Source organism: Micropterus salmoides, unplaced genomic scaffold (assembly GCF_014851395.1).
Source record: "Micropterus salmoides isolate LMB-PRFRI ecotype aquatic unplaced genomic scaffold, ASM1485139v1 Ms_hic_scaffold_13, whole genome shotgun sequence".
NCBI lineage: Eukaryota > Metazoa > Chordata > Actinopteri > Centrarchiformes > Centrarchidae > Micropterus > Micropterus salmoides.
This window is the reverse complement of record NW_024040374.1, coordinates 8,516,858-8,542,149: the sequence shown is the minus strand read 5'-3', so window position 1 is coordinate 8,542,149 and position 25,292 is coordinate 8,516,858. Positions and strand designations below refer to the sequence as shown.

The window sequence follows — 25,292 nt, the reverse complement described above, 5'->3', positions numbered from 1 at the left end:
ATGATAACTGAAATGAGTACCTGTTGGAACTCTGTATGAGATTCTGAGTTCAGACCTTGAGGGGGTTTTGTCTCTTCAAACTGCTGTTTACGAGTTGGTCGTGGGGATTTATGGTTAGAATTTATGCTTTGGTTGGGGTTAAGTATGTGTGTACCTTGGTGGCGTAGGCCTGGTTGGCTGTTGCAGGCTGGGAGTAGTACTGAGTGACCGCCTGCATGTAGGAACTGTAATCCCCGTAGGTCGACACTGGTGGAGCCTGGTACACAAGAAGGTTATTTTACAAATGCTGAAGTTTTCATTGTATTTTTCTAGTGAAGAGTTTTGATATGCATCATTTTTATTGTTTTTTTTCCTCTCAGAACATATTCTGAGCTGCCCCCACCACCAGAGGATCCTGCGTTCTGTGACTTTAAATGAACAGTGTCCCAGTGTGCGAAGCTATGATCCCACACAGTTCCAAATGAGTGTGTGTGTGTTACCTGTGTGTGCTCCTTGCTGTAGTCTGTGGCCGTGCTGTCCTGTGGAGCAGCAGTGGTGTAGGTGTGAGCTTGTGCTGCTTGGTAGTGCTGGTACCACTGCTGCATGGCCTCCTAAGACACACACACATCAGCAAACATCAGGTGAAGAGTGGCTGGAGCAGACAGATGAACGTTTGCTCAGTAATTTTCTTGTCTTTGCCGATTTTGACTCCTTTATTTCTGTTTCTCTCTCTTTCTTTGTCATTCATTAACTATTGTTCCTGCAGACGGCCCTCCCCTGTTACTCTCCTTTGTCTCGTCTTTCCAGACAAATTAAACAAACCATTTTACTGGTTATCTAATCATGATTCATTTGTTTGGATAAGTAGATTGCAATTAACATTTAAAACAGGGATTGTATCGCGCTGCAAATATCAGATATGTCACTTGCTGCTGGAGGAGGCAGAAAGAAAGAAAGAAAGAAAGAAAACTGCCAGTAGGGAGGATTCATGACTTGTTCATAGTGAAGTATTGAGAGAGAGGAGGGGAGCAAGGACAGATGGAAAGACAGCACTCCCTGCCAAATCCTCTCTCATTCTGTCTGTCCAAATATCCAAACCCATTCTCATCTCATCCACCTCCCTGCCTCCTCTAGTCACAGCTCATTCTGTCACTGCTGCACTCATCCATCCACTCATTATGTATCAATCCAGCCATCATCTATTCAGCCATCTTCCCTCTCTTTTAGATTTTGGGCCAAATAACACTTAGCACAATGCATCTATCACCATATTTCTTCATTTGATTCTCTGTACAGTGTGTCTGTGTGTGCTGCAGTACCTGTGTGTAGGCCTGGTTGTATTGGCTGTAGTCAGTGGAGGTATCAGAGGTGTATGGGGCTGTTGTTGTAGCTGCCGCGCTGTGGGAGAAGGAGCCAGAGCCCTGGGAGACGACGGGAGCAACTGAGGTGCTGTAGAGCCCGGAGCCTGGCTGTCCTCCCTGGGCTTTACTCCCCACTGACCCTGAGCAAAAGTGGAGGGAATCATGAAGGATGCACAATAAAGTAGTTATGTTTTGGGTATTCACACTAATATAGGTGTCAACACTGCAAAATATCTCAAAGGAATACTCCAACAGAAATCTATCTGCTTGTGCCCTTGAAACTTGGCTCCTGGACGGTTTGTAGCTTGTTCCTACATGGAGGACAGCATCTGTAGTCTGTTTAGATTAACATCTGTGAATGATCCAGGAGCATGATCCCCTTCTCCAGACTTGCCCTGTACAGTATCTTCAGTATGTACCAAACAATCCTCGCTCAGCTTGCGGACGAGCTCCGTAGGTATGAAGAGGCGATTGTGTGACATAGAAGCAATGTATTTAGCGCTGTTGTGGTGAAACTATGAGTTTTTAACATACTAAACATACAGACCAACAGTATTTGATGCTCAAAATATAGATTTTTGGGAGAGTCATATAGTTTTGTCCTATTTTTCTTAATAGAGGTGAAAGATTTTGCCCATAAGCCAACCTAACTTGTTTCATGTACAAATAATGTGTTAAAAAAAATCAACTTGAAAAAAGTCAGCATCTTCATATTAGTGGAGTGATCACTTTAATTTCTATGTTTAAGCATTGAACACTACGGAATTCATATGCTTTTGCTGAATGTTTGAAAGTACTGAGAGTGCTACCTTAATACAGCTGATTGCACAAACAATAGGATAAGAGAAAGTGTTTTCCCTTTGTTTGTTGTGTGCTGGTGTGCTCACCTTGCAGGACCACCCCTGGCATTACGCTGGCCAGGTTCAGGTAAGGATTGGAGGGCAGTCTGACTTCTTTAGGAGGATCGCCCAACAGAGAGCTTTGACCAGTGCTTACCTAAAGAGAGAGAAAGAAATTTAAATGGTTCTATTCACAGTACCATTAGCAGGTCCTGCAGGTCAAAGAAAACATACTTCAGTCTAAGATTTCAGGCATATAGTTTTGGTTGTTTTTTTACAGAAAATTTAACTAATAGTCAGTCTGCCGTTCAACCTCTGATCCACTACTTTACGTCCTTTCTACACTCTCACTCATACCAACAACAACTTAAGGATTTTAATTTTTTAATGCTGCAAAGATTCTGATGAGGTGCAGAAGAGGCTGTGGAAATCTGAGAGGACTGTACTTGCCGTTAATCACACATTTTCTCCATTAAAGACACTTTAGAGAAGGCAGCGCTGGGACTAGAATCAGTTCCCCTAAGAACTTCAGTGCGATGTGATTATTTCTGTACACTGACTTATTATAGATAATGATGTTAGTATAGCAGTGCTTTATTTAAACCAGGCCTAGTGAAAGAGAGAGGAGCACAAAAGCAGATAGCCATTCATTGTGTGCAGAAAGGCATTAAGGTGAACAGACAGGCAAGCACGGGGCAGGTAGACAGGCTGACAGGGCTGAAGAGAGAAGACTGGGCAAGCGAAGAGGCAGACAGAAGTGCATAATGGGAATTACCCAAAGTAGGAGCCCCTGGGGGACTGAGACTGTTTATACATACACTCACTTGATGTGCGTGCTTGTGTGTTTTGAATGAGATTGAGACCCAATGAGATTAAATCAGGAATAAATACTGGTCCACAAGAGACAGATGGGGTAGAGGGGTAGAAAGAGAGAATAGTATAGAACTGCAACAAGCAATTCTTCTTTAAATGGAGCTGTCTATAAAATGTCACTAAATAGTCCACAAATGTGTCCTGCTTTTGATTAAAGTTTGTAAAGTGTTACATCTTTTATTCCTATATTTTATAATGTATTTTTCTTTTATTACTAGTACTAACTTGCTCTACTCTGTGAGGCTATGTCATTTCTTTATTTAACTTTTTGCCTGGGATATGTAGATTTAGACTCCGTCTGTTAGCACAATATCATGCATGTAAGTTAGCCATTATGTGCACATTTAGGATCCTTTTATAAGATTCTACTTTTAAAACAAGTCAAACCCATGAAACTAGAGTTGGCCTAATTAGTAAGCTAGCTACAGTTGATAACATCTGCCAGTGACCGTTTTAAGTCATTTCAGTTGGTCGTCTGCATGTGATGAGAAGCTGCTTGTGTCTACCTCTTTCTGAAATTAAGGACCCATTGTTCCAAATATTACTAAGAATTTTGAACAGAAACCAGTGTAGCAACAGCAACTAAGGGGGACGGGGCTTAGTGAACGGTTAATTTCTAAGAGACTTCCTTGTTTTGTCCAACCACTAGTCCAAAATACATCAAGTTCTCTATTACTATGTTTTTAAATAGAGAGAAGCAGAATGAAACACTCAGATAATAATAATGATAATAATAAAACTCATTATCAAAAATATGTGTCGATTATTTTTCTGTCAACCTGAAAGATTCAAAGAGATAACGACACACAAAAGAGATTCAGAAGTGACAAAGAATAATGCGAGATGCAGAAGTGGGGTTTTATAGCCCAGCGGTGTTCTGTGTGTGTATTTGTGATCGCTGTGCTCACCATGTTAGCCAGGGGGCAGCCATCTGAACTGTTGTGCTGGCCTGTTGACGTATAAACTCCTCCAGGGGGTATAGGTTGAGGCGGGCCAAGGCCTGAGTTACTTATACCCAAGGAATAGCTCTGTCCCTGCAGATGGGAGCTCATCATGGTCCCAGGAGGAGCTGGCTGCCTGTCACAGGGGGTGGAGGAGGAAGAAGAGGAGGAGGAAGCACAAGGGTTTGTGGAGATAGAATGGGTGCTGTTTTGTTCTCCCCCTCCAGCTCGACCTTGGAGATATGGCATCACACCTGCTGCTGATACCACTACTGTGGCATTGTGGGTAGATGATGGCACTGACTCCTGGCCCAACTCTGTAAGTAGAGAGAAGAGGAGAGGAAGGGAAAGAGAAGAGAAGGAAAGAAGAAAACGGACGGGAAGGAAAGGAATGGAAAAGAAAGGAAACAAAAAGAAAAAGAAACATGAAGAAACAAAGGAGAGGAGAAGGTAAGAGGAGAAGAAAGGGAAATGAAAAGGAGAAGAAAAGAAAGCAAAGGAGATAAAGAAAAAGGAAAAAAAAGGAAGGAACGGCATAAAAGACAGCCCAATGTAAAGTAAAGGAAATTAAGTGAAGGGAAATGAAAGCAAGGAGAGGAGAGATGCCAGATAAACACGTGAAATGACTTTCACTGATGACCATCAGCGTCTCTGTCTCCTCTGGGCAGAGACGAATCATTCAGATGGCTGGAAACTGAGAGCTCAGCCCGACCATCTCTGTAGAGCCAGCTGTAATATTTGAGAATGGCTTTCCTGCTCATACATCATCACTTATCATGTTTATTTATGGCTTTGCTCCACACTCCCAAAATTTCACTCACTCCAGGGTTTAATAAACACAAATATGTACACACACACATACACATATACATATACATATATATATATATATATATACACACACACACACACACACACACACACGCAAAGAAAAACATATACAGACACAAAAGCAGGACCACGCAGGATTTAAAGATGCACAAGGTGAATACACACACACAATCACACTTATTATAAATCCAATATTGCTGTGACAAATGGCCTCCACAGCACAATAAAAGAATCACCCCTAAAAGCCTTAAGCTAACAATCCCATGCACTGATAAAAGCCTCACATTACAGACACACACACACTCACACACAAAATTGCAAACTCATTCACACTATCAGAAGAACACACGCTCATACACAAATACATCCGCACACATACACACAACTGTTTGTGTTTGTGGATACACAGACTGTGGTATATAATTTACATTTAAAACAACACAGTTTTTCTCAGCTAGAGATCGGAATTGTAAATGTGCCGCAGTTTCCTAGATGTGTTGTGCAGTAATGTACAACTGTGAAACATTCAGTAATCTGCAGAGGGACATCTCTGACACCTGACACTAACACATTGTGATTGGGAGTCATTTACGTTTACAAGCATATCACACTCTTCTTCTGTGTTTACATCCTTTTTTTACACCAATTATTGTTCAAGAACCAGCTGCTTTTCTTTCACTTTTAGTAAGAAGAACGAGCATTTTTTATTTATTTTTTTTACAACAGAGAGAAGTACCTGATATATGCAAATACTCTCTGGGATACTGAGGTATATGTACACTTCATGGCTTGAAAAGGGTGGTCTCAGCTTGGGTTTATGTGAGCTTCATCTTAAAAGTAAAACTTGGTTTGTCTTGTGTGTGTATATGAAGTTACATACTCGTACAGCTTGCTTATCTTAGCATCCCTAACAGGATATTGACTTTGAGTTGAGGCACATTCAAGGTGGCTGTCGAGATTCAACCATGAGGGTAAATCTAAGAGGTTCTGTTTTTGGTGGACGTGAGAGGATGAACTGCTTTTATTGCACCTGCTTTACCATAGGTCTCATTAGTTTGCAGTAGTTACACCAAGTAGTTTCACCAAGTAGTTTGGCAAGGGCATACTGATACTCAGCCATGCTTACCTGTAGGAGAGTCTCCCAGGAGGCCTTTCCCCAGCGACACAAGACCTGGAGACCGCAGAGACAAAGCTTTCTGCATCAGCAGCCTGGACGGGTCTCCGAGCAGACTGGAGACCTGCGGAGGCAAGAGGAGGAGATGGAAGAGCATTGTGTAAACACAGAAGGATAAGGAAAACAGACGGGAGAGGGGAAAGGTCATCAAAAGAAAATGGGAGAAGGTGGAGAGAGAACAGATATGACAAGAGAGATAGGAGTGAGCGTTCAATTATCATGCAAACTAGGGATGGGTATCGCTACTCGGTATTGACTGAAACAGCCCAGTATCGAGTAGAATCAGAACGTCAGTCAAACTAGTACTTCAATCGATACTTTTTGTAACCAGATCATGGCAAATAATTACTATTTGTTTGATTTTACTTCCAGCCAAACACACAAGCAACACACCGAAAGAGAAGAGCACGCCTTTTTTCCCCCTTATGTGCCTGCACCATAAACTGTATTAAAAAAGGCCTGCATGCGCCTAGTCCATGATTTTAACAGCCCCTCCACCTTCGGCTGTGGTCTCAGGTATATTCCTCACTGTTGCAATCTTATCACCACAAGCTTGGCTTTCCGTTGGTTTCATCTTCTGGTATCATTTAACACTTCTCTGTCCATTTTTATTTGCTATTCATATCACCTGTTACTGATTCATCACTGCGTTCCATCTTATTAGTTAAATGCTTTTTGTGGTGCAGCAGCGATCAGCTGATTTTACTCACGGAGCCGCTGGCTGCAGCTGCTTCAGGTGTAGTTGGTTTGATTGGCTTTGGCGTGATAGACCCGGGTTCAATTCCCCACTGTGACACATCCGCCAATGTGTCCCTGAGCAAGACACTTAATCCTAGATGCTCCAGAGGCGTGCGACCTCTGACATATATAGCAAATGTAAGTCGCTTTGCATAAAAGCGTCAGCTAAATGAATAAACGTAAATGAAAGTTATTGAAATTTTCCGTTCAAAAAATTACCTTGAATTCGTTTCCCACAAAATATTTGGTCACAAAACTATTTCATTCCTCTCATTTAAATATAAAAATTTTGCAAGCTATATTCTTTCCCCATATAATACTACCCATGAGGATGAACTGATTATAGGACGAGGAGGGATCTGATATAATTTCCCAATACGTTTAACAGTTATTTGAAACAAGAAAAAAAATGTAATAGATAGGCTAACCTTCCTTGTCCATAACAACAATAAAAATAATAATAGGCTGCTAATCAACTTCTATGCTTTCAAAAGGTGGCATTTTATGCAAGGTATCGAATGAAGTAGGCCTACTCTATTGGTATCGGTATCATTTTAAAGGTACTGGTATCATAAAATTAAACGATACCCAACCCTAGTTAAGTCATGTGAAATCTCTCTTCTTTTTCGTCTCCTCTCTGCCTCTGTGTTTCCAAAACGTCTGGTGTGTATCTCAGTCACAGACTCGACACGCAATTTTTATCGTAATGCGCAGATTTGATTGGCTGAGTAGCATCACATGAGACGATTGGAACACATGCAATTGGTCTGTGAGTTTCCTGCGCTGCTAAACCAGTACAGTAAATGCTAGAGAAGCTGTGCGGGTTAAAATAGAAACGCTCCGTCAAGAGGTAGTAATTCTCCAATTAGTGACCTCTGCATTACACCTACTAAATTGCGTGTGCATTCTAAAATATTGCACATGCAATTATAGTACCTGTTATGGGTGATTTACTAAGAATTATTGCGTAGATGACAACAGGAGCAAACACAATGGAGGTGGGAGTATTTATATGAGGGTTTTGCATGTTTTAATGGTTTCCGCCATGGAGAGTCGGGAGGGAAAGCAGCCGCAGCGTAAAAACCTTGGTTTGTTTCGTTCAGTGCGTCCCGAGTATGTGGAAATCGTATGTACCTGCCTTGGCCAGCACACTCCAGCACACATGGAAAAACTGATTTGGGAAACCCCAGCAGAAACAGATACAGTATGCTGGAATGACAGACGCGAAGTAATGCCAGCAGATCGTGCTTCATCCAGCCAGAGGGAACAATCACCAACAGTCAGTTGGTGATCGTTCCTTCTGGCTGGATGAATTTTACGCGTGATCCATGCACTACTGCAGCTGGGGGCTCTTTGCTTTCTAAATTCTTTTATCTCACTGAGAAAATAAGTGAGATCGAAATGAAATTTGCTTTATTGGCATGAATGTTAATTAAACAGCATTGGGGTTTGCACCTTCCTTTCAAACGTATTAAATACAGAGGCAGTTGCACTCACGTGAAATAGTGTTTAGGCTTGGTAGATCACATTGCGTGTAGTAAAGAAATGTATTTGCATTTTGTGTCCCAAACTGCATATTCATTAAGTACAAAAGTACTAAATTAACAACAGGTGCAATCTTGCACTTTTGAAAGACGTCATCATGCATGCACACCCTTAGTAGATCAGCTTATGTGCTAATTTGATGGTGTTATCAAGTTTGCACACGTTTTTACTCACACAAACCTTGTCCTACGTCTTGCTGATGTCAACAGGAGGCCCAGCATCAACTTCCAAAGTTATGCTGATGACACACAGCTCTACATTTCAGTGTCCCCTGAAAACCAGTCGCCATTTTTAACTGTATTTTAGTTATCAAGTCAAGGGTGGCAGGGATTTTCTACAGCTCAATCAGGACAAAACGCAAGTACTGGCCATTGGTTCTGATGCTCAGAGAGAGAAACTCAATGTGAAACTGCAAGAAATGTCATTAAATCCCTGTGACAAGGTGAAATACCTGGGAGTCATCATTAAATCAGACCTCAGTTTTGCGCAGAACATTACAAACATTACTAAGAGAGCTATTAATCATCTTAAGAACATTGCCAGAGTGCGACCATATTTCTCTCCCAAGCCAATACAGAGACACTTGTGCATGCTTTTATTACCTCCAGGATGGATTACTGTAATGCTGTGCTTTCTGGTCTCCCAAAAACTGAATACATTTCAATTGCAGCTGCTTCAAAACGAAGTAGCACGTGTGCTGACTTAGGACCATAAAGAGAGCACACATTAAGCTAATTTTAAAGTCTCTGCAATGGCTACCTCTCTGCTTCAGAATTGATTTTAAGATCATTTTATTAGTTTATAAGTCTATTAATGGTCTTGGTCCTGAATATTTATCAGATTTGCTTTTATCTTATGAACCTTCCAGAGCCCTTAGGTCCTCTGGTAGTAGCTTTCTATTTATCCTTAAAGTCTTGGTGAAAACAGTAAGGTTTAACTATTATTATGTTATTATTAGTTAAACTGTATTATTAGCTAAACTGTATTGTAACAAGTAACATATCATGTTTACTCATTTATTTATAAAAATATATTTTTATTCTATTTTATTCTCCTGTTCCTTTATTCTTATTATCTTATTTTTAGTATTTTTTTAAATAATTCTTCATTATTATGTTTCTTTATCTTTAATACCTTAAAGACCTTACCTTACCGTGTTTCCTCATTACAAATTTGAGTTTTATATGGTAGTGGCCATTTATGGTAACTTTTCCTTGCCTCATGTTTTTATTGCCCTTCATTTTAAGTGTGTGTGTGTGTGTGTGTGTGTGTGTGTGTGTGTGTGTGTGTGTGTGTGTGTGTGTGTAGGTGGGTCAGGGTGGCATTACTGTCACTGTCTTTGCTTTTATAATGTGAAGCACTTTGTGTTACATGGCTCTTATATGAAAAGTGCTATACAATTAAAGATTGATTGATTGATTGATTGATATGTATCCCCTTACATTACAATAAGTTAGAAAGCTAGAATAAATTATAAGGAAAAGAAAAGGCCAAACTGGGTCAAAAGAGGAAGAATAAAATTTACCCAGTATTCTCCTTCTCTTTATTCTGAATTGTCATCTTCCAATTTCTAACATAAAATATTCCAAACATCAGTCACTGTGACTTTTAACTTTCACTCCAGCAATTAAAGAAAATACCAGAGACATTTTAAAATATGCAAATCAAGAGGTGGAGGGAAACACCTCAAGGTCTTCCTTTAAACAGAAAAGCAGCAAGGTTAGGTGATTTTGGGGTTGTTTGGTTTCATTATGCATCAAGTACTGTAGAAGAAAATGTAAGGGCTCATACGAGCAGCAGCACATGCCCACAACGTGGTATAACCCTCACCACTAACCTATGCAAATTATAAAAACACACACACACACACACACACACACACACACACACACACACACACAGAGACAAACAGGTATCTTACACTGCTGATGCGTTTGTCTTTGATGTGTAGAAGCTGTTGCTGTGCGAGCTGCATATGCAAGAGGTTCTGAAGGACTAGTCCGTTACCAAGCATCGCATTCTGCAAGGTAAAGGAAAACAGAAATTATTATTATTATTATAACAAAGACATCAACACACACTAAAAAAATCCCACATCTGTATTTTTGTGTTATTGGTATCTTATGTTATTGTGACCTGGTGTGCTTTTCCCAATGTGAGCAGAGCTGTGGTGAGAGGAGGTCTGAGGAACGGCAAGCTGGCATGACGCCCGTACTTCCCTAAGAATACAGACAAACAACAAATAAAAAACATCAATCAGAGCTTTTCTTTGAGCTTGAACTTTCTTTTCCAAGTTTTGTTTCCACTAATGCATTAATCAATCATTTTCTCAACAGGCATACACAGGCAAGATTATTAGTCAGACAACCGATCCATCAGTCATTTACAGCACATTTCAAAGGATCACACAGCCTTCTGTTTTATAAGAAGCACAAGTAAAGCAATATCGGGATATTATGTTAGCATACAGCAAATTGCTTCCTTCATAACTTTAAATTACATTTTGATGGTGAAGACAGTTGAAAAGAGACTCAAACAAACAACACCATATCAATAGAGAAAAGAATAGCAGAAGAATGCAAAATTCAAACTTCTTCAAACAGTCTGTCTTTATTAAGTGTCAATGGTACTGACAGTTTCCTCAAAAACAACAAAAACTAGCTTCAGCAACTCACTGGTTGTTTTTCACAATTCATTTTTTTTTTTCTGTATCTGTAAAATGCAAAAATTCAAGAGAGATGTAGTAAATTGTGTTGAATAACTGATGAGGCAGTTAAAAGAAAATTACAACATATTCCCTGTGAGGTTACAATGTAGATCTATTTGTCATTTCTTTATGACATGGGTTGTAAAATGAGATTAAAGAGCAAATGTCTACAAAGAATTATATAACTACATGCAGAAATAAAACTATTTTACATGGAGTATGGCGGTACGGCAGTGGTTACTTCAAGTACACTTCTAGAAGTACCAAAAGTACTCATTATGCTGAAAAGCCCATTTCAGAAAAAATGTATGATCCTATTACTGGATAATAATTATTGATGCATTAATGTGTAGCTACATCTCTTTAGTGTTACAGCTGGTAAAGGCTGTTTACATTTACCCCAGATGCAAATTCAAAAAATGCACTGTGGAATGTTTAGGGTGTATACGTGTAGCCTATGTAAATAACTACTCTACTGTTTTATTTTATATGTTACCATATTTTAATAGGCCTACACTTAATATGTTGTGTGTGTAGCATGAAGGAACTACACAATTCATTTCGTTATGCGGCCTTGTGCTGTATAATGACTAATAAACTACCTAGTACCTTGGGTGATTTTAAATACTTATGCAGCTTTACCTTAAACTATAATATTCTAAATTTTTATTATTAATCTGAATCTGCAAAGTCAAGTTATCAAATAAATGTAGCAGAATGAAAGGTGTAATATTTGCCTTGAAATGCAGTGGTATAAGTATTTAAGTAAATAAACTAATATAAAATGGAAATACTCGAGTAAAGTACAAGAACTTGAGTAAATGTATTTAGTTACTTTCCACCACTGATTTCCTACAGGGATTTAATGTTGATCTTTCACCGATGATTCTGTGCTTCTTCAGGCATGAGAGACAATAACTCATTTTAGAGTTAGTCTATACTTCAGTGAATCCTGTTTTCTTTTATAATACCTTTGGTTTATCTCTTGTTCATAGTATCTCATCATTTTCTCATTTGTAGTCACCATTATTGAATTTGTTGTCTGATAACATTTTCACAGTTTCTTCTCCTTCAAGCAAAAAAACTCAAAGGCCAACTGCGGTCTTTAACTTTTATTGGAAGTGTGTTCAGCTCGCTGCAGAGCTGTGATAAAGGCTTGGTTTGTGACAAATATAATGAACTGGTTACAGCTGTGCATGTTTGTGCACAATAATTGTCATCTTTTCTTTCAAAAAAGAATCAGGTAATGAATAAACAACTGTTCCGAACTGCAGTTCATGCTGTTCAAAGTCGGGGGAAGAAGAAGTACCACCAAATGTGGTTTGTTTCAACTATTTCAACACTATGTTTGGTTTTTGTTTTAGTGGTGAATAATTGTAATTGAACCGATGTTTGACAAGCAGTTAAACAATATTTCTTTCCATCACTTCACCATCACAACAAGAAGAAGTAAGTTTGTGTTGACTGGCACTTATTGAATCTAACTAGTATGTTTTGTTGTTTTTAAGCTAAAGCTTTTGACTTACTGAGAAAACTGTATAGGTTTCCAAAATTTCAGAGAGTTTGCCCAAGTTCACACACTTGAACACATTTTCCCCGATTGGGATTCATATCAGCAAAACTGGTCACAAGGCGTCCCACACGTTCAGGTGATTACCAACCCACAGCTACACACATACCATGTACAGCCCCTTTCTTTGGCTTTTGTGTGAATGACAAGGTCTTCTCATAATAAATGTGAGCGTCAATGCTAATGGTAGCTTCCACCAGAATAGGTAGAGAAAGTTTAACATTTAATCAAGGTCCTAATTTTAGACTTTAATTGTGTGTGCTCTTCTTTAAGAGAGCTCCCCCCCATCTTCTCTTCTTCCTGTTCTCATTTGTTCCGCTAATGTCACACAATTTCATTTTAATACCTGATTAGCCATTTATCATATAATGAAGCCGTTGAAGAGGTGATTACAGTATATAGGTGGGCCTAACAGAGGGTCAGACACGTACAGTGGATCTTAGATAATCATCCAAGCCCTTCAGCAGCAGAAAGACTATTCAAAAGAACAAGTTCAGGATGCTGACTTGCTTTGAAAGATTATTCAAAATCTGCAGCAAATATGCAAATTTCATATAATATACTATTTTCAGGGGAGTGGCTGCAGTCCCCCGCGACCCTGTACACAGGATAAGCGGTTTACGATGGGTGGATGGATGCTATTTTCAGGTTGAAAGTTTTTAGCTAAAAGTTAGTAAGGGATCTGCACCAGCTGCAAAATATATAATAAGCAGAAAGCATTTTAAGAGATGTTAGCATTTCAATAAGCTTCAAATTATGATTCTGCATGTTTGTTTTTTAATAATAATAGAGTTGAGAAATGGGAGGAGCTACTTCTTGTGCCCCCTGGTCTTGATGTCAAAGGGATTTTTCCATAGACAATGTTATGTATGGATTGACAAACACTCCCAGTTGAATGAACAGTGCAAAATAACAATAATTCTTTGATAAAAGTCAGAAGGTAAAAACCTATGTACATACCTATGTGTCCTGTTGATCTCTATCTACACTCCTCTCTAGTGCACTCCCATCCATTTCAGCTCTTTATACAGTATTTCAGGGCAAGCGATGAGATTTGCCAGTAAAAGTTTATTGTACTCGATCTACACTAAGAGCCCAAGGTGTTGAACACTACATTATATATGCTGATGAAAGTCATTATGTATGATTCAGTGGACAAAAACAAATCATGAAAAAAATACTGGGTATATTACAAATTCAGACAGCGTTAAAATAATGTATATGTCATAACTTCTGCTGTTTCAGTTTTAAGAAAACAAAATAGAAAGCTGATCCATGCTTCATGCAGCAGCACTTGTTACTGTGATTCACCTCCTGTCATACCTCCTCTTTTCCCAGTGTGGTACGGTCTCATGAGGATCTGCAGGGCTGCAGGGTTGGTCATACTGGTCAACAGCTGGGCTAGGTTGGGTTCTGGTAGCAGACCTTTCCTATTAGTCAGAATCTAGAGAACAACAAAACACACACACACATACACGAGTTAGAGGAAGAAAAGTGGGATTGTGTGTGTGTAGAGTATGTGTTTTGATCTTGTCATTAAGAGTCCCTGATGGCTGTGGTAATCATTACACTAGTTTACATCATCGGAATATGTCTGCAATGTCAGCAGAGGGGAGCTGATCTGGGAGACAAAAGAAAAGAGGCAAGAAAAAGAGAGCTATTTGAGAAACAGAAAAGGAGCAGGAGGAGGAAAGGGAAGTGTGTGTGTATGTGTGTGTGTGTGTGTGTGTGTGGGGCAGGAGAGAAGTTGGGAGGAAAAAGCACAAACTTGAGAAAAAGCAGAGGCCACCTTTCAGACAAACTAATTCATAAGTTCTCTGCCAATTTTACACGTCGGCATCATGTTTGGAGAAAACCTTGAGACGGTCTGTAAAACTTGCAGCAATCTGCTGCAATATTGCAATCTGGCTGAGGTGTGAATACACAATGTTAGTAAGGACAATCTTATGACTATCTTACAAACCATATTTACAGTGTACAAACCTATCACAAGAGAAAAGCGAGTGAGACAAGAAATTAAAAACATGGTTTCAAATTGTATTTCTAAGTAAATTAAATACCCGATTCCAAATTTTTTTGTAGTATTTTTTTGTATTATTTATTAGGTGTGTAATCTACATAACAAGGACTGTGTGGGTGTGGATTCATCAGATTTTATTGACAGTGGTCTGGCAATATAAGCAAACAACCTAACAACTGTCATCAGATTTTGTTTCAAGTATTGCTGAATCCTGACTGGTGCAGAGAAATATGAGATCACTTTTTTTTTTTACACACCCTTCAAACCAGCAAGAAGAGCTCAGTAAAAACAAACCAGCAAAATTTTGTGTTTATGGAGAATGCCTTGGTTCATGTTATCATGGACAAGGGTTATATAGAAAATTGGTTTTCAGGACCTTAAAAGACTTTGCTTCATCATGTGGACAGAGATTTTAAAAGCTACATAATGTATAAAGATAGATGAACCTAGAAATGTTACAGACTCAGATACTTCAGATATTTGAAAGGTGATGCAGACTACGAGAGGAATTTCCTCTCTTACAAAGTAATGTACCTCATATAGCTTGGAAGCATCTCTTCTAAGTCAAATATGCCATTTGAAATTGATTTATTAATGTGCAGCATTTGAAGCTTTGATCCGGTCTCTTGTGATTGACACACTATGTACAAGTCATCCTTATCATTCACATTTTAAAAAAATTATTCTTTTGGTATTTTTCACTTTTATGACAGCTTTAGACAGTTAACACTATAGAGACTGAATAAATTCTGTAGAGAGAATTTAATGGAGAGAGTGGTGGGTATGACATCTAACAAAGGTACTCTGCTGGAATTGTAGCTGGTATATGGTTCAAGGTCTTAATCATTCATCGGAAGAGGAAAACAGTGACTGTACCACTGCTTCTAAAGTTATCGATTTATGTTTTCAGCTTGCAGCTCCACTTAAAACCAGCAGTCTACAGTATGCATCTATTTAGCACTGCTCGCTTTATTGTTTTAGCCTGCTTGTTTGGCTTTTCTCAGGTTTTAGTATTGACTGTGTCACAGAATGAGCATATTCTATTTAATTATGTTATATACACACAAAACAAATAGCACACATGAAAGACAGGTTTTACTCTTTTCTCTGCTGACTCGCTTTTAATTGAAAGACACACTGTTAGGCACATTCCCAAATAAGAATTCAATCACCCATTACGCTGCAAAATGTAATTCATCAGACTCAAATAAAATCCTATTGAATTAGACAGCAACAAATCAAATGGAGCAGCCCATGCCCTGGTAGATCCTCCACAGCACTAGATGTGTGTACTCGCTGGCTGGGCCAAAGACACGGCTATTTAAAACAACATTAGCAGGATGGTGATATTTCCTCCTCGTCTGCCCCTGAGCTACAGCATGACTTCAGCTCAAGTCAACCTTGTTTCCTCCCCTGTCACTTCCTGAAGAGAAGCATTACTGACGGGAATGGAGTGGGTCTGACTCCAGCCTGTCAGCAAGAGAGGAATAGGAGAGTCTGGTGCACACATACAGTATATGTATTTGTGTGTTACAGCAAGGAAAATTGGCCTGTGTGTGTGCGGGTTTTGAACAAGGCCAGTTGTAGCTGACAGCGTCTTTCAAGAGAAGAGAAAGAGAGAGAGGAGAAGGACAGAAGGAGGGGGAGAACGCTCTCATTCCTTTTCTTTCTGCTGGGGAAAATGTCATCATGCATCAGTCTGTTTGGCTACTGGAACTGAATCCAGCCACACCCACGCACTATGGAGGTAAGGAAGCCGCTAAGAAGGGAAGGCGAGAAGTATCGCGTAAGGAGAGAGATGGAGCGAGAAGAAAGGAGGAGGGAGGCGGAGGCCATCTGGTCCTCAGCATTCACACTCACATTCACTAACTGGAAGAAGGAGAGAATTGCCTCAGAGGAAAACTGTACCCAGGAGTGGGTCTTGATCTCTTTCTGAAGGTCTGATGTTTCTTTTACCAGCTGTTCACATTCACTGCAATTATCTTAAAACGAGCCTTGGGGCACTAACCCAACCTTGCAGTCCTCACTGACTCAAACGTTTTCTGTCTCTCTACCTCTCCCTTGTCCTTGTCCTTCCATTTTCTGTTCTCTTTCTCAACCAACCCCCGTCCGCTTTTCTTTCACTGTGTTTATATCTTACTTCCTCTTCACGTCTGCCTCATCTTCCTCAGATAATTTATTCAGAAACACATTTTCTCTCACATCTTTTCATCCCATTCGTAGCAATTCAGACTCTTTGACCATTGCTCAGCTGCTGCTCTGCTTTTCAACCTGTAATTTTCAACCCCTCTATCTCAAGGCTGCGAGGTCTTTACTTGCACCTTGCACCTGACAATTCTTGCTCTGTAACAGCAACTTGCTCAGCAATGTCACAGAATCCAGCTGTCAGACATATTTTCAAAAAAATCTAAAGTGGCAGTGGAGCAGTTTAAAATTTAAGAATCGGAAAGTGAGAGCCGTGGGCTAATATAATTGTTGGTCAATATATACAGATTAATAGTATTGCAGTCAGGTCTTTAAAAGCCACAAACTCACTTTTAATTGTAGCCCTCCATATGCTCAATTAGTGTAATCAGAAATATTTATCATCAGATGAAGGTAAAACAGCAAGCTGTAATGGTTTTCCTTGGCCTATGGGTAACTCATAATGAACCATAAACCTACAATTCGTGTGAAAATATAATTGAGGATTTCAGGAAAAAATTGTTGTATTTTGTGACTACAGGCTGTTCTTCCCAAATTACTACTGACATTGTGAAATAGTGCCATCATTAACTTCAGATTATTACAGCTTACTGGTAAAGCTATTTTAAAACCCATAAGAAATCCTACTAAATCTACATTTTACTGTACTGGCTTACATACTGTACATTAAATAGAAAACCCTGCTTTCTCTCACTCCCTAATACACAAAGCTGTCAGCACTCAGAGTTTGATTGCCAAAGCATTGAAACTCAGCTTGAAATGTTTGCTTACCCATGTTTGGATCTAAATTCTGTACCTGTGAGTACATCATTAATAAATCCATGTACCCATGAAAATGAGCAAGCACTGTTCCTTTTCCACAACAGACTCTGTGTGTGTGTGTGTGTGTGTGTGTGTGCGCGTGTGTGTCATACTGTGTCGCGGGCTGCAAGTTTGGTTTATTTCAGGCAGCAGGAGACAGTGGAGGAGCCCAATCAGTCTACAGAACTATAATTATCATGTCAGTGCCTCTCTGCTACCACAGTACAGTGTAGAAGGGATACCACAGCTACAAAGACTATTTAAACTATGGTGTGTACATGCATGTGCACCATGTCAAACCTCAGTATATATGAATGCTGGATGTACAATTACAAGGAGGTACTGGCTTCACAAGTAGATGTACCAGTGGAAAGTCTGGGAAGTCTCCTGTTTTGATGAAACAGTGTAAATATTTCCATATTTGAGAAAATGTTTATATGAAGAAGATTGTTTCGCCAAATCATCCCTGCAAAACAGACATATGCTCCCGCCCCTTTTTTTTTTATCTTCTTATTCACATTTCTGTCTGAAGTGCAGCTGGATCTAGTAATTTCAGTTACTGATTTTAAATGCAATGTTTGCTAACGAAAAACTAACACTGTTGTGTGTGTAACAGTATATAATAAGCTCTTCACGAAGTGCACTAAAGTCTGCAAGCTTGTTCAGGCTATGCGCTGCTATGCTCACATGGGACAAACTCTACTCAAAGCAACATATATCTAACACACCCCTTGCAATTGGACAATACAGTTAAGCCAAGCTGCTCTGCTCTTGCGAAGCCAGATGCTTCATTGCTCACCAGAAAATGTTTCTGTTCATCCAGCATTTCATAAGCCCCACCTCCAGCCCACCAGCACCATCCCCCTGTAGGTACTACTCCTAAGGTCCCCTGTGAGGCAAGTTTTCATCACTACTCTCCAATCTCTATAACAGCTTTAGAGCCAAGAAGATCATTCATCATTTGTAAGATCATTCCCCTTCATGATAAAACTGCGGCAGTTCATGTAAGTGTATAATATGAACACATACCAAAAAGGCAAGAACTGTAAAACAGTGCTATAACTATTAAAATAATAATTGTGCTTTGAAGTCCTCTTTTGGAAAACTAATATCTAAGTTGAATGAATGCTTTGCTTGGTTTATTTTACAGGGCAGCAGTTTGTACAGGTTGTACAGTGGGTGGGAGATGACATGTGTGATTTACTTGGCTTTGCTAACGGCCATGGTTCTATGGAAGGAAGCTATGTTTTGCTATGCTGAATGTTTTACGTACCTTTTTGGAAATTAGACACTGAAAGTGTAAAAATATCATAAAAAAAAATAACGAAAGTTATCCTTTGTTGTGTTGTAAGTCTTCATAACAAAACATTAGCAAAGGGGAAAGCCCTCTTGAGGACCCCAGTGACACATTTGCAATCTAACATTTGGTGGCTGGTAAACTACTGTGCTTGCCTGATAATTCTGTAGATTCATGATATAATTGTTATTACTAGTCATATTGTTATTATTAACATTACCATAAATATCTGTACCATTATTAGTCAGTCAGTCTGTACTACTATTACCTTTACTGTGCATTTCTGTGTGGATATTGTGTTGGCTGCTATCCCCTGAACCCTCTCTCCCTCATTCTTGCCATCTCTCTCGCTCTTTCCCTCTCTCGCACTCTCTCTTAACCCCAACCAGTCAAGGCAGATGATCGCCCCCACCCTGAGCCATGGTTCTGCTTGAGGTTTTCCTTGCCCGTGTCGCCAAATGCTTGCTCATGGTGGGAAATGTTGGGTCTCTGTAAATAATAACAAGCGTTATGAAATAACTGTTGTTGTGGATTGGCGCTATATAAATAAATTTGAATTGAAAAGATGAAATAGCACGATATCCTCAAAGATTCACTATTTGTGAATTAGTACATCAGTCTTTTGACAACTGAACTGGGATTCTGCATGATTTAATCCTGTGCAGGGGTATACAGTATGCATGGGTATGTGCTTATGATATCCTTTTTACTGCTGTTGTGTGCATCATACTCACCATACCCTGGGCGGCGATGAGTGCAGCCAGGGTGCTTCTCCCTGAGGTGCCGGGAGTGCAGAGTGACAGACGGACCTCCTGTCCTCCGACCAGTGTTCGGTCCATCTCTATCAGCACAGCCTCTGCCTGCTCTGCGCTCTCATACTCCACCACACCGAAGCCTCGGACTGGGCTGCCTTCATCCTGAGCAAGCTGGAAGATTGACAACAGAAAAAAACAATAAAAACAAATCAGCATTAATTTATGATAACTTCCTTTTTAATTAAGGAAAAAGCTTTTAACAGAAGGAAGTATCTCATAATACTGACGGGTGAAAGTAGCTTAGACGTGATGGCTCTTGTTATTAACATTTATTTAACAAAGTTCAGAACCTTTAATAACACAAACACATCTGAATAACAGTATTTTTTTCCCCCATAAATTTGTGACTTTATAAAACTCAGCGAGAATTTAAGTTTTTTTTTTCTTGTACATTTGTGCATTTTTTGTGTGCAGCAAACAGCAAACATTAAAGCTATGTCTGAGAAGTGAATAAAATTGTGTGTGTCAGAACTTTTTTTTTCTTTCCACTCCCATTAATCATCTCATGGCCCCTCAGATTTATTCCTGAGGGGTTCCTAATCTGGGGGCCCAACCCCCAGATTAGGAACCACTGGGCTACAGTACAGTACATGTACTTTGATACAAGTATTATTTACACTTATTTAATACTTTTGTACTTTCAATTAAGTAGGACTTTGAATGAACATTTACTTGTAAAAAAGTGTACATCTTCCACCACTGCTCACTGGAGATGTTTATGCTCAGGAGCAAGTGGTCCAAATGAAAATGATAACCACTGTGGATGTATACAGCAATAGCAGTGGTGAAGAAACAAGAACTATGCACTAACACAAAACATTACATGAACCACTGAAGCCACTGGGAGAAACAGATATCTCTACCTGATCTATGATGTATTTTATCTTGGATGATTGTTAAATCCTGACAAAACATCTTACTCACTACACCCTAATGTCTACTGCCCATTTCTTTCCCTTTCAGACTTCACCAGTTATCTGCAGGAATAAAAAATGAATATACCACTATAGACATTATCACCAAGAGCTGTTTTAATGGAGTAAATGTGTTTCAGAGTGTCTTTTTTCTTCACTATGCAGCAGCAAATGTACTGACTGATAATATTAATCCTCTAAAATAAGCTCTGACAGACAATAACTGACATAACTGTGTTGGAGTGGAGTTGAAAAAGAGAGCTAGTCTCAACTCCCTTTGTTAAAAAGGATAGATTAAAAATAACATGATGTATGCTCATCCTGCACTGCTCCAGGTAGTGACCTTCCACAACTACAAACATCAGTCTTGTGTAAAACCAACCAAAAAGGGGACTGATCCAAACCAAATATTCTCCTGTCCAATTTAATGGCTACTACTTCCTATCATTGATCTTCATGATAAATAAACGTACCTTGTACCTCTTGTACCTTGCATTTCTGGTCTTTATCCAACATGGAAAGTTAATGGAACAATGTTTTCACATTTTCTTTAAGGTTACTGGTCAATAAACAGACCTCTCCCGGGCACACAGCACTACTGACCAGTCCCATTACTTCTGAAAAAGACAGACTTTTCTGTCATAAGGGTCCAGTTCCGTTTGTGATGAGCAGCTAAATAATGCAGGCAGGCTAATAGCTTAAAGCTAATGGATGGTATTGGCTGGTAAAAGCTAATGGCTTATGGTTAAAACAAACCACATGACCTAATGTTAGCAGTGGCTGAATTAAATTGAAATACTGAAAAATGACATGAGTAGTGCTTGATTTATTTTACCGCTCAAAGGATATGTCCACTATTTGAGACTGCTGCACAGATCACATGTACCTGATCTATTTAATTTAGGTCATACTTAATTATATTTTTTTGTAAATTTCTATACAAGTGACAAATTGTAAATTCTGTTGAGACACTGTGGTAAACACTCAGTAGAGATAGGTTGGTAACTTGGCCATGTTGATATATATGCCGAAAACAGATTGTTGCAGATACTGATATATCTGGAACAATCTATTTTGGACTTGTATTAGTGAAATGTATTTGTACTTTCTCAGCCTCAATCAAGTAGCCCTCCACTTCCTCCCTCAGTCCATCCCCCCACTCATTTGTCTGCTGTCCCTCCGGTCTAAACAGGGGATGGATGGTGGGAGGGATGGATGGTGGGAGGGAGGGTGGGAGGGACGGAGAAAAACAAATGTATGTGTGGAGGAGTAGGTCGATAGGCTATTATCATCGGCATACATTAAGCAAATGTATGGAAATAACCTGAACCACTCTACCTCTTGTGAAATGGATGGATAGATGGAAGAGGGGGAGAGGCTGGGAGTAAGGAGGGGGTTGAGAGAAAAACGAAAGGAGGAGGAGGAGGAAAGAGGAGTGAAAGAGAACAACATCAGTGATTGATTAAGTGAAGAGAGTGAGGGAAGGTTGATGGAGGATATGGGACTAGAAAAGACAGGAGTGAAAATATAAAAACGTGCTAATCATTATTTTTGTGTGTACACACAACAAATAAGACCAGAGCAGACGTGGGTAAATCGCAAATACATACATTATATATTAAATTGGATTTAAATTAGATTGTGTGCAAATGGTATTCAAACTATCATCAACTACGTGTACGTGTTCATGTGTGAGTAATGATGTGAAGACTGACTGAGACTTCTCTACTCAAATTGTTCTCCAGCTACACTCACTTTATAAAATATTCAATCGTTACTGAGATCTGCACAAACAATTATGTAAATCTAAAGCAGGCATGTGCCTTCTGTGTTTTGTATATGTCAGCTGTTGTTTGGTTCTCTCCCTTTATGTCCACGTGTATCCTCTGAAAATACAAATAAATAAATTTTTGCTGCTGTCTTATCCAGGCAGGAGACAGTAGCTACCATACAGAGTCAACATGTAATGTTCATTGTAACAACAAAGTAGCATTGACCATATCAACATGGTTTGAGGATGACAATGTATCACGTGTCATGTGTGCAATGTTTCACTTGATGGTGTTTAATAAGAATTCAGAATCTGTACAAAAGTCACTGGTATTTAAAAACTGTACTGACAGGAAAGAGCCAAAGCAGAAAATCAGCTGCGGCAGTGCGGGTGCAGCATCGGGGCCTGTGTGGCAGGGCACATCATATTTTGAGGAGTATAATGCCAAACTGGTTGTTAAATTGAAAAAAATTTTTTTTTTTTGACAAGCCCTTTAGTGTTGCGGATATCTTTTACTTCATTTTGTAAAGTAAGGATGTTGCTCTACTGTGTCCTCAAGGTATAAGTTAGAAAAATTAAATAGTAATTAACTGCATAAATTTGGTACTTCAGCCTTCATTCTGTAAATTATCCGGGATATAAATCAAAAACCTCTCCTGCAAAGTATAATTACCTACATCAGTGTAATTAACAGAATGTTTTCCATGCTTTTCACGTAACAGGTAGTGAAGATGGAATAACAGACTAACCCAATTGCATCAGTCCACAGTATGATGTGTAAATCACATCAAGTTTTCCTGTCATGATGGATCCACTTATGATCACTCTATATTTTATTATTCATATAATGGATATCATGATTTAGGCTAGACTGACTGATGTGAAACTGGCATTTATATACAGAGGCTGAGGCATCTGTGCAAACTTTGTTCAGCTCGGTTCTTTCAACAACATGCTTATAAACTATATTGCCCCTTTTTTTGGTAGTTATAGTGGTGTAATGAGGCCTTCACTGTCCACAGTGCTGAATATCAACTTTATGTATTGTACACGAGAGAAAGATTGATTTCATGTACATGCAGAGTAATAAATCTAACTTTCTGCATAATGTTGATAGCATTATTCTTCGGTGTGCTGGAAATAAAGCTAAGCTAGCGTATTTTGTTACATCATACTCTCTTGACTTGTACTGAAACATTACTTGCCATCCCAGGTTTTGACAACATAGTCAAACATCTGCCAAATGAGTCAAGTTAAAGTGCAGTGGCACTCAACTTGAATTTTAGCATAACAGCAGTTGACAACCCCTATTTTACTTATACAGTATGACAACCTGCCATAGAAATTCTTTCATAGAAATATAAGACCGTATATGCAAATTCTTCTAGGGGTTTGCCGTTAATAAACCTCATATCACAAGACATGCTAAGCCTAGAGTTATCTTACCTGCATAATGTATCTCGGTAACTTGATGTGTCGAGTTCAACTTTTTTGCATTAGACACCATATTAATTAAATATTGGTTTGCCGAGTGTGACTAACATTTGCAGTGCTAGCACCAGCGGGATGCTGGTGAATTTTAGCAGCACATGAGGAGAAGTTTGTAAAGGACAAAACAATCAATGTGGTGAAAAAAAGGTCTTTTTCCAAAATCCAGAATGTACAGTATTGTCTCTGTATGTGAGTATGTGTGTAAGAGTGCAGAAACCAAAGATGCTAAGCTAGCTATTAGTGACAGCTCTTGACCCCAGGTCGTGGTCCCCAGCCAAGAGATGCTGACTGAGTCACTGGCAGGTTGAAGACTGTGGAACAGCCCTGTGTGTTTGAGAGTGTATGTATGTGTGCGTCTGACAGAGTTTAAATGGCCACATCAGCTGTCTGAACTGAGTGTGATGGGGTCACAACAGCCCTGTCACAGCTGTCTGTGCAGAAAGGTACATGACCTGTAACAGTGAGAAGTTTAACTGTAAAAGATATTTATGAAGAGAGTTGTATGAGCTGTGTATGTGCTTCATGTTTTTATATCCTGGTAGATACTTGAACCCAAATGCACGCTACAGATGGGGATTCATGTCACCATGGGGACAAAAAAAGTCCTCACGGTCAGAGAATGTTTTTAAAGGGTTAAGACTTGGTTTTAGGGTTCAAGTAATAATGTATTAAGGTTAAAGTTATGCATGTAGTTGTGATGGTTAAGGTTACAGGAAATGCATTTTGTCAATAAGATGGGATAGTGGAACAAATATGTGTCTGTCTGTCTGTCTGTCTGTGCGTGCACGCGCATTATACGCTGTTTTTCCTCTCGCAGCCTCTTTGGTTCATTGTTGAAAAGTGCTCATTTGTAAGTTGGTCTATCCATCTTTTTTATCAATCTTCATCCATTTGTCCATCTGTGTCTAATTTATGATTTGTTTTGCAATCCATGCTATCCTCTTCTTAGTCATCCTATATTTACATGAATCCAGAATTACTGCTGTCTTATACACCTCATTTTGTGTCCCTTGGTTCTGAGGAAAACTTTGAGGACCTTGTATTTTTTATGTAATTGACATCTTTGTTTCTTAGCTGTCGCCGCTGTGATGCTTTTAGATTGTGCTTGTCAATTAAACACTGTCGCCAGTAACTAGACATTATTGCTACTGTGGCTGTTCTGCTACCTGTTTCTTTTTTAAAAAAGCATCTTCTGGAATGACTTAAAAGTCCAACACTGCACCAGGTGTTGAAAACAGCAAATGTAAAAGCTTGTAATTAACTCACGATAGTGTGGTAAGAACTGCTTTATTCTTTTACCTGCATATAAGCAGAAAAAACACTTCAGCCCTACTTTTCCCTTGGGCAGTATATTATGAGGAATCTTCACAACAAAGAACGAGCTTTGTTTTGTTGCAAAGGCTGCACCATAATGTCAAAT

The 25,292-nt window shown here is 39.2% G+C and overlaps 1 protein-coding gene across 2 annotated transcripts in view; it reads right to left on the bottom strand.

Moving 5' to 3' along the window:
- raver2 (ribonucleoprotein, PTB-binding 2) overlaps positions 1-25,292 on the bottom strand; it is a 94,329-nt gene that overhangs the window by 13,444 nt on the left and 55,593 nt on the right. The window contains exons 5-14 of one of the 2 annotated variants that reach the window (XM_038715318.1): positions 19,616-19,807; positions 13,870-14,002; positions 10,418-10,500; positions 10,203-10,301; positions 5,951-6,062; positions 3,961-4,310; positions 2,228-2,336; positions 1,299-1,480; positions 480-590; positions 155-256 (exon numbers count right to left, since the gene is read on the bottom strand). In XM_038715318.1, coding sequence (XP_038571246.1) covers positions 155-256; positions 480-590; positions 1,299-1,480; positions 2,228-2,336; positions 3,961-4,310; positions 5,951-6,062; positions 10,203-10,301; positions 10,418-10,500; positions 13,870-14,002; positions 19,616-19,807 — 1,473 coding nt within the window. The remainder of the gene's footprint in view (positions 1-154; positions 257-479; positions 591-1,298; positions 1,481-2,227; positions 2,337-3,960; positions 4,311-5,950; positions 6,063-10,202; positions 10,302-10,417; positions 10,501-13,869; positions 14,003-19,615; positions 19,808-25,292) is intronic. The other variant, XM_038715319.1, reaches the window with a different exon arrangement.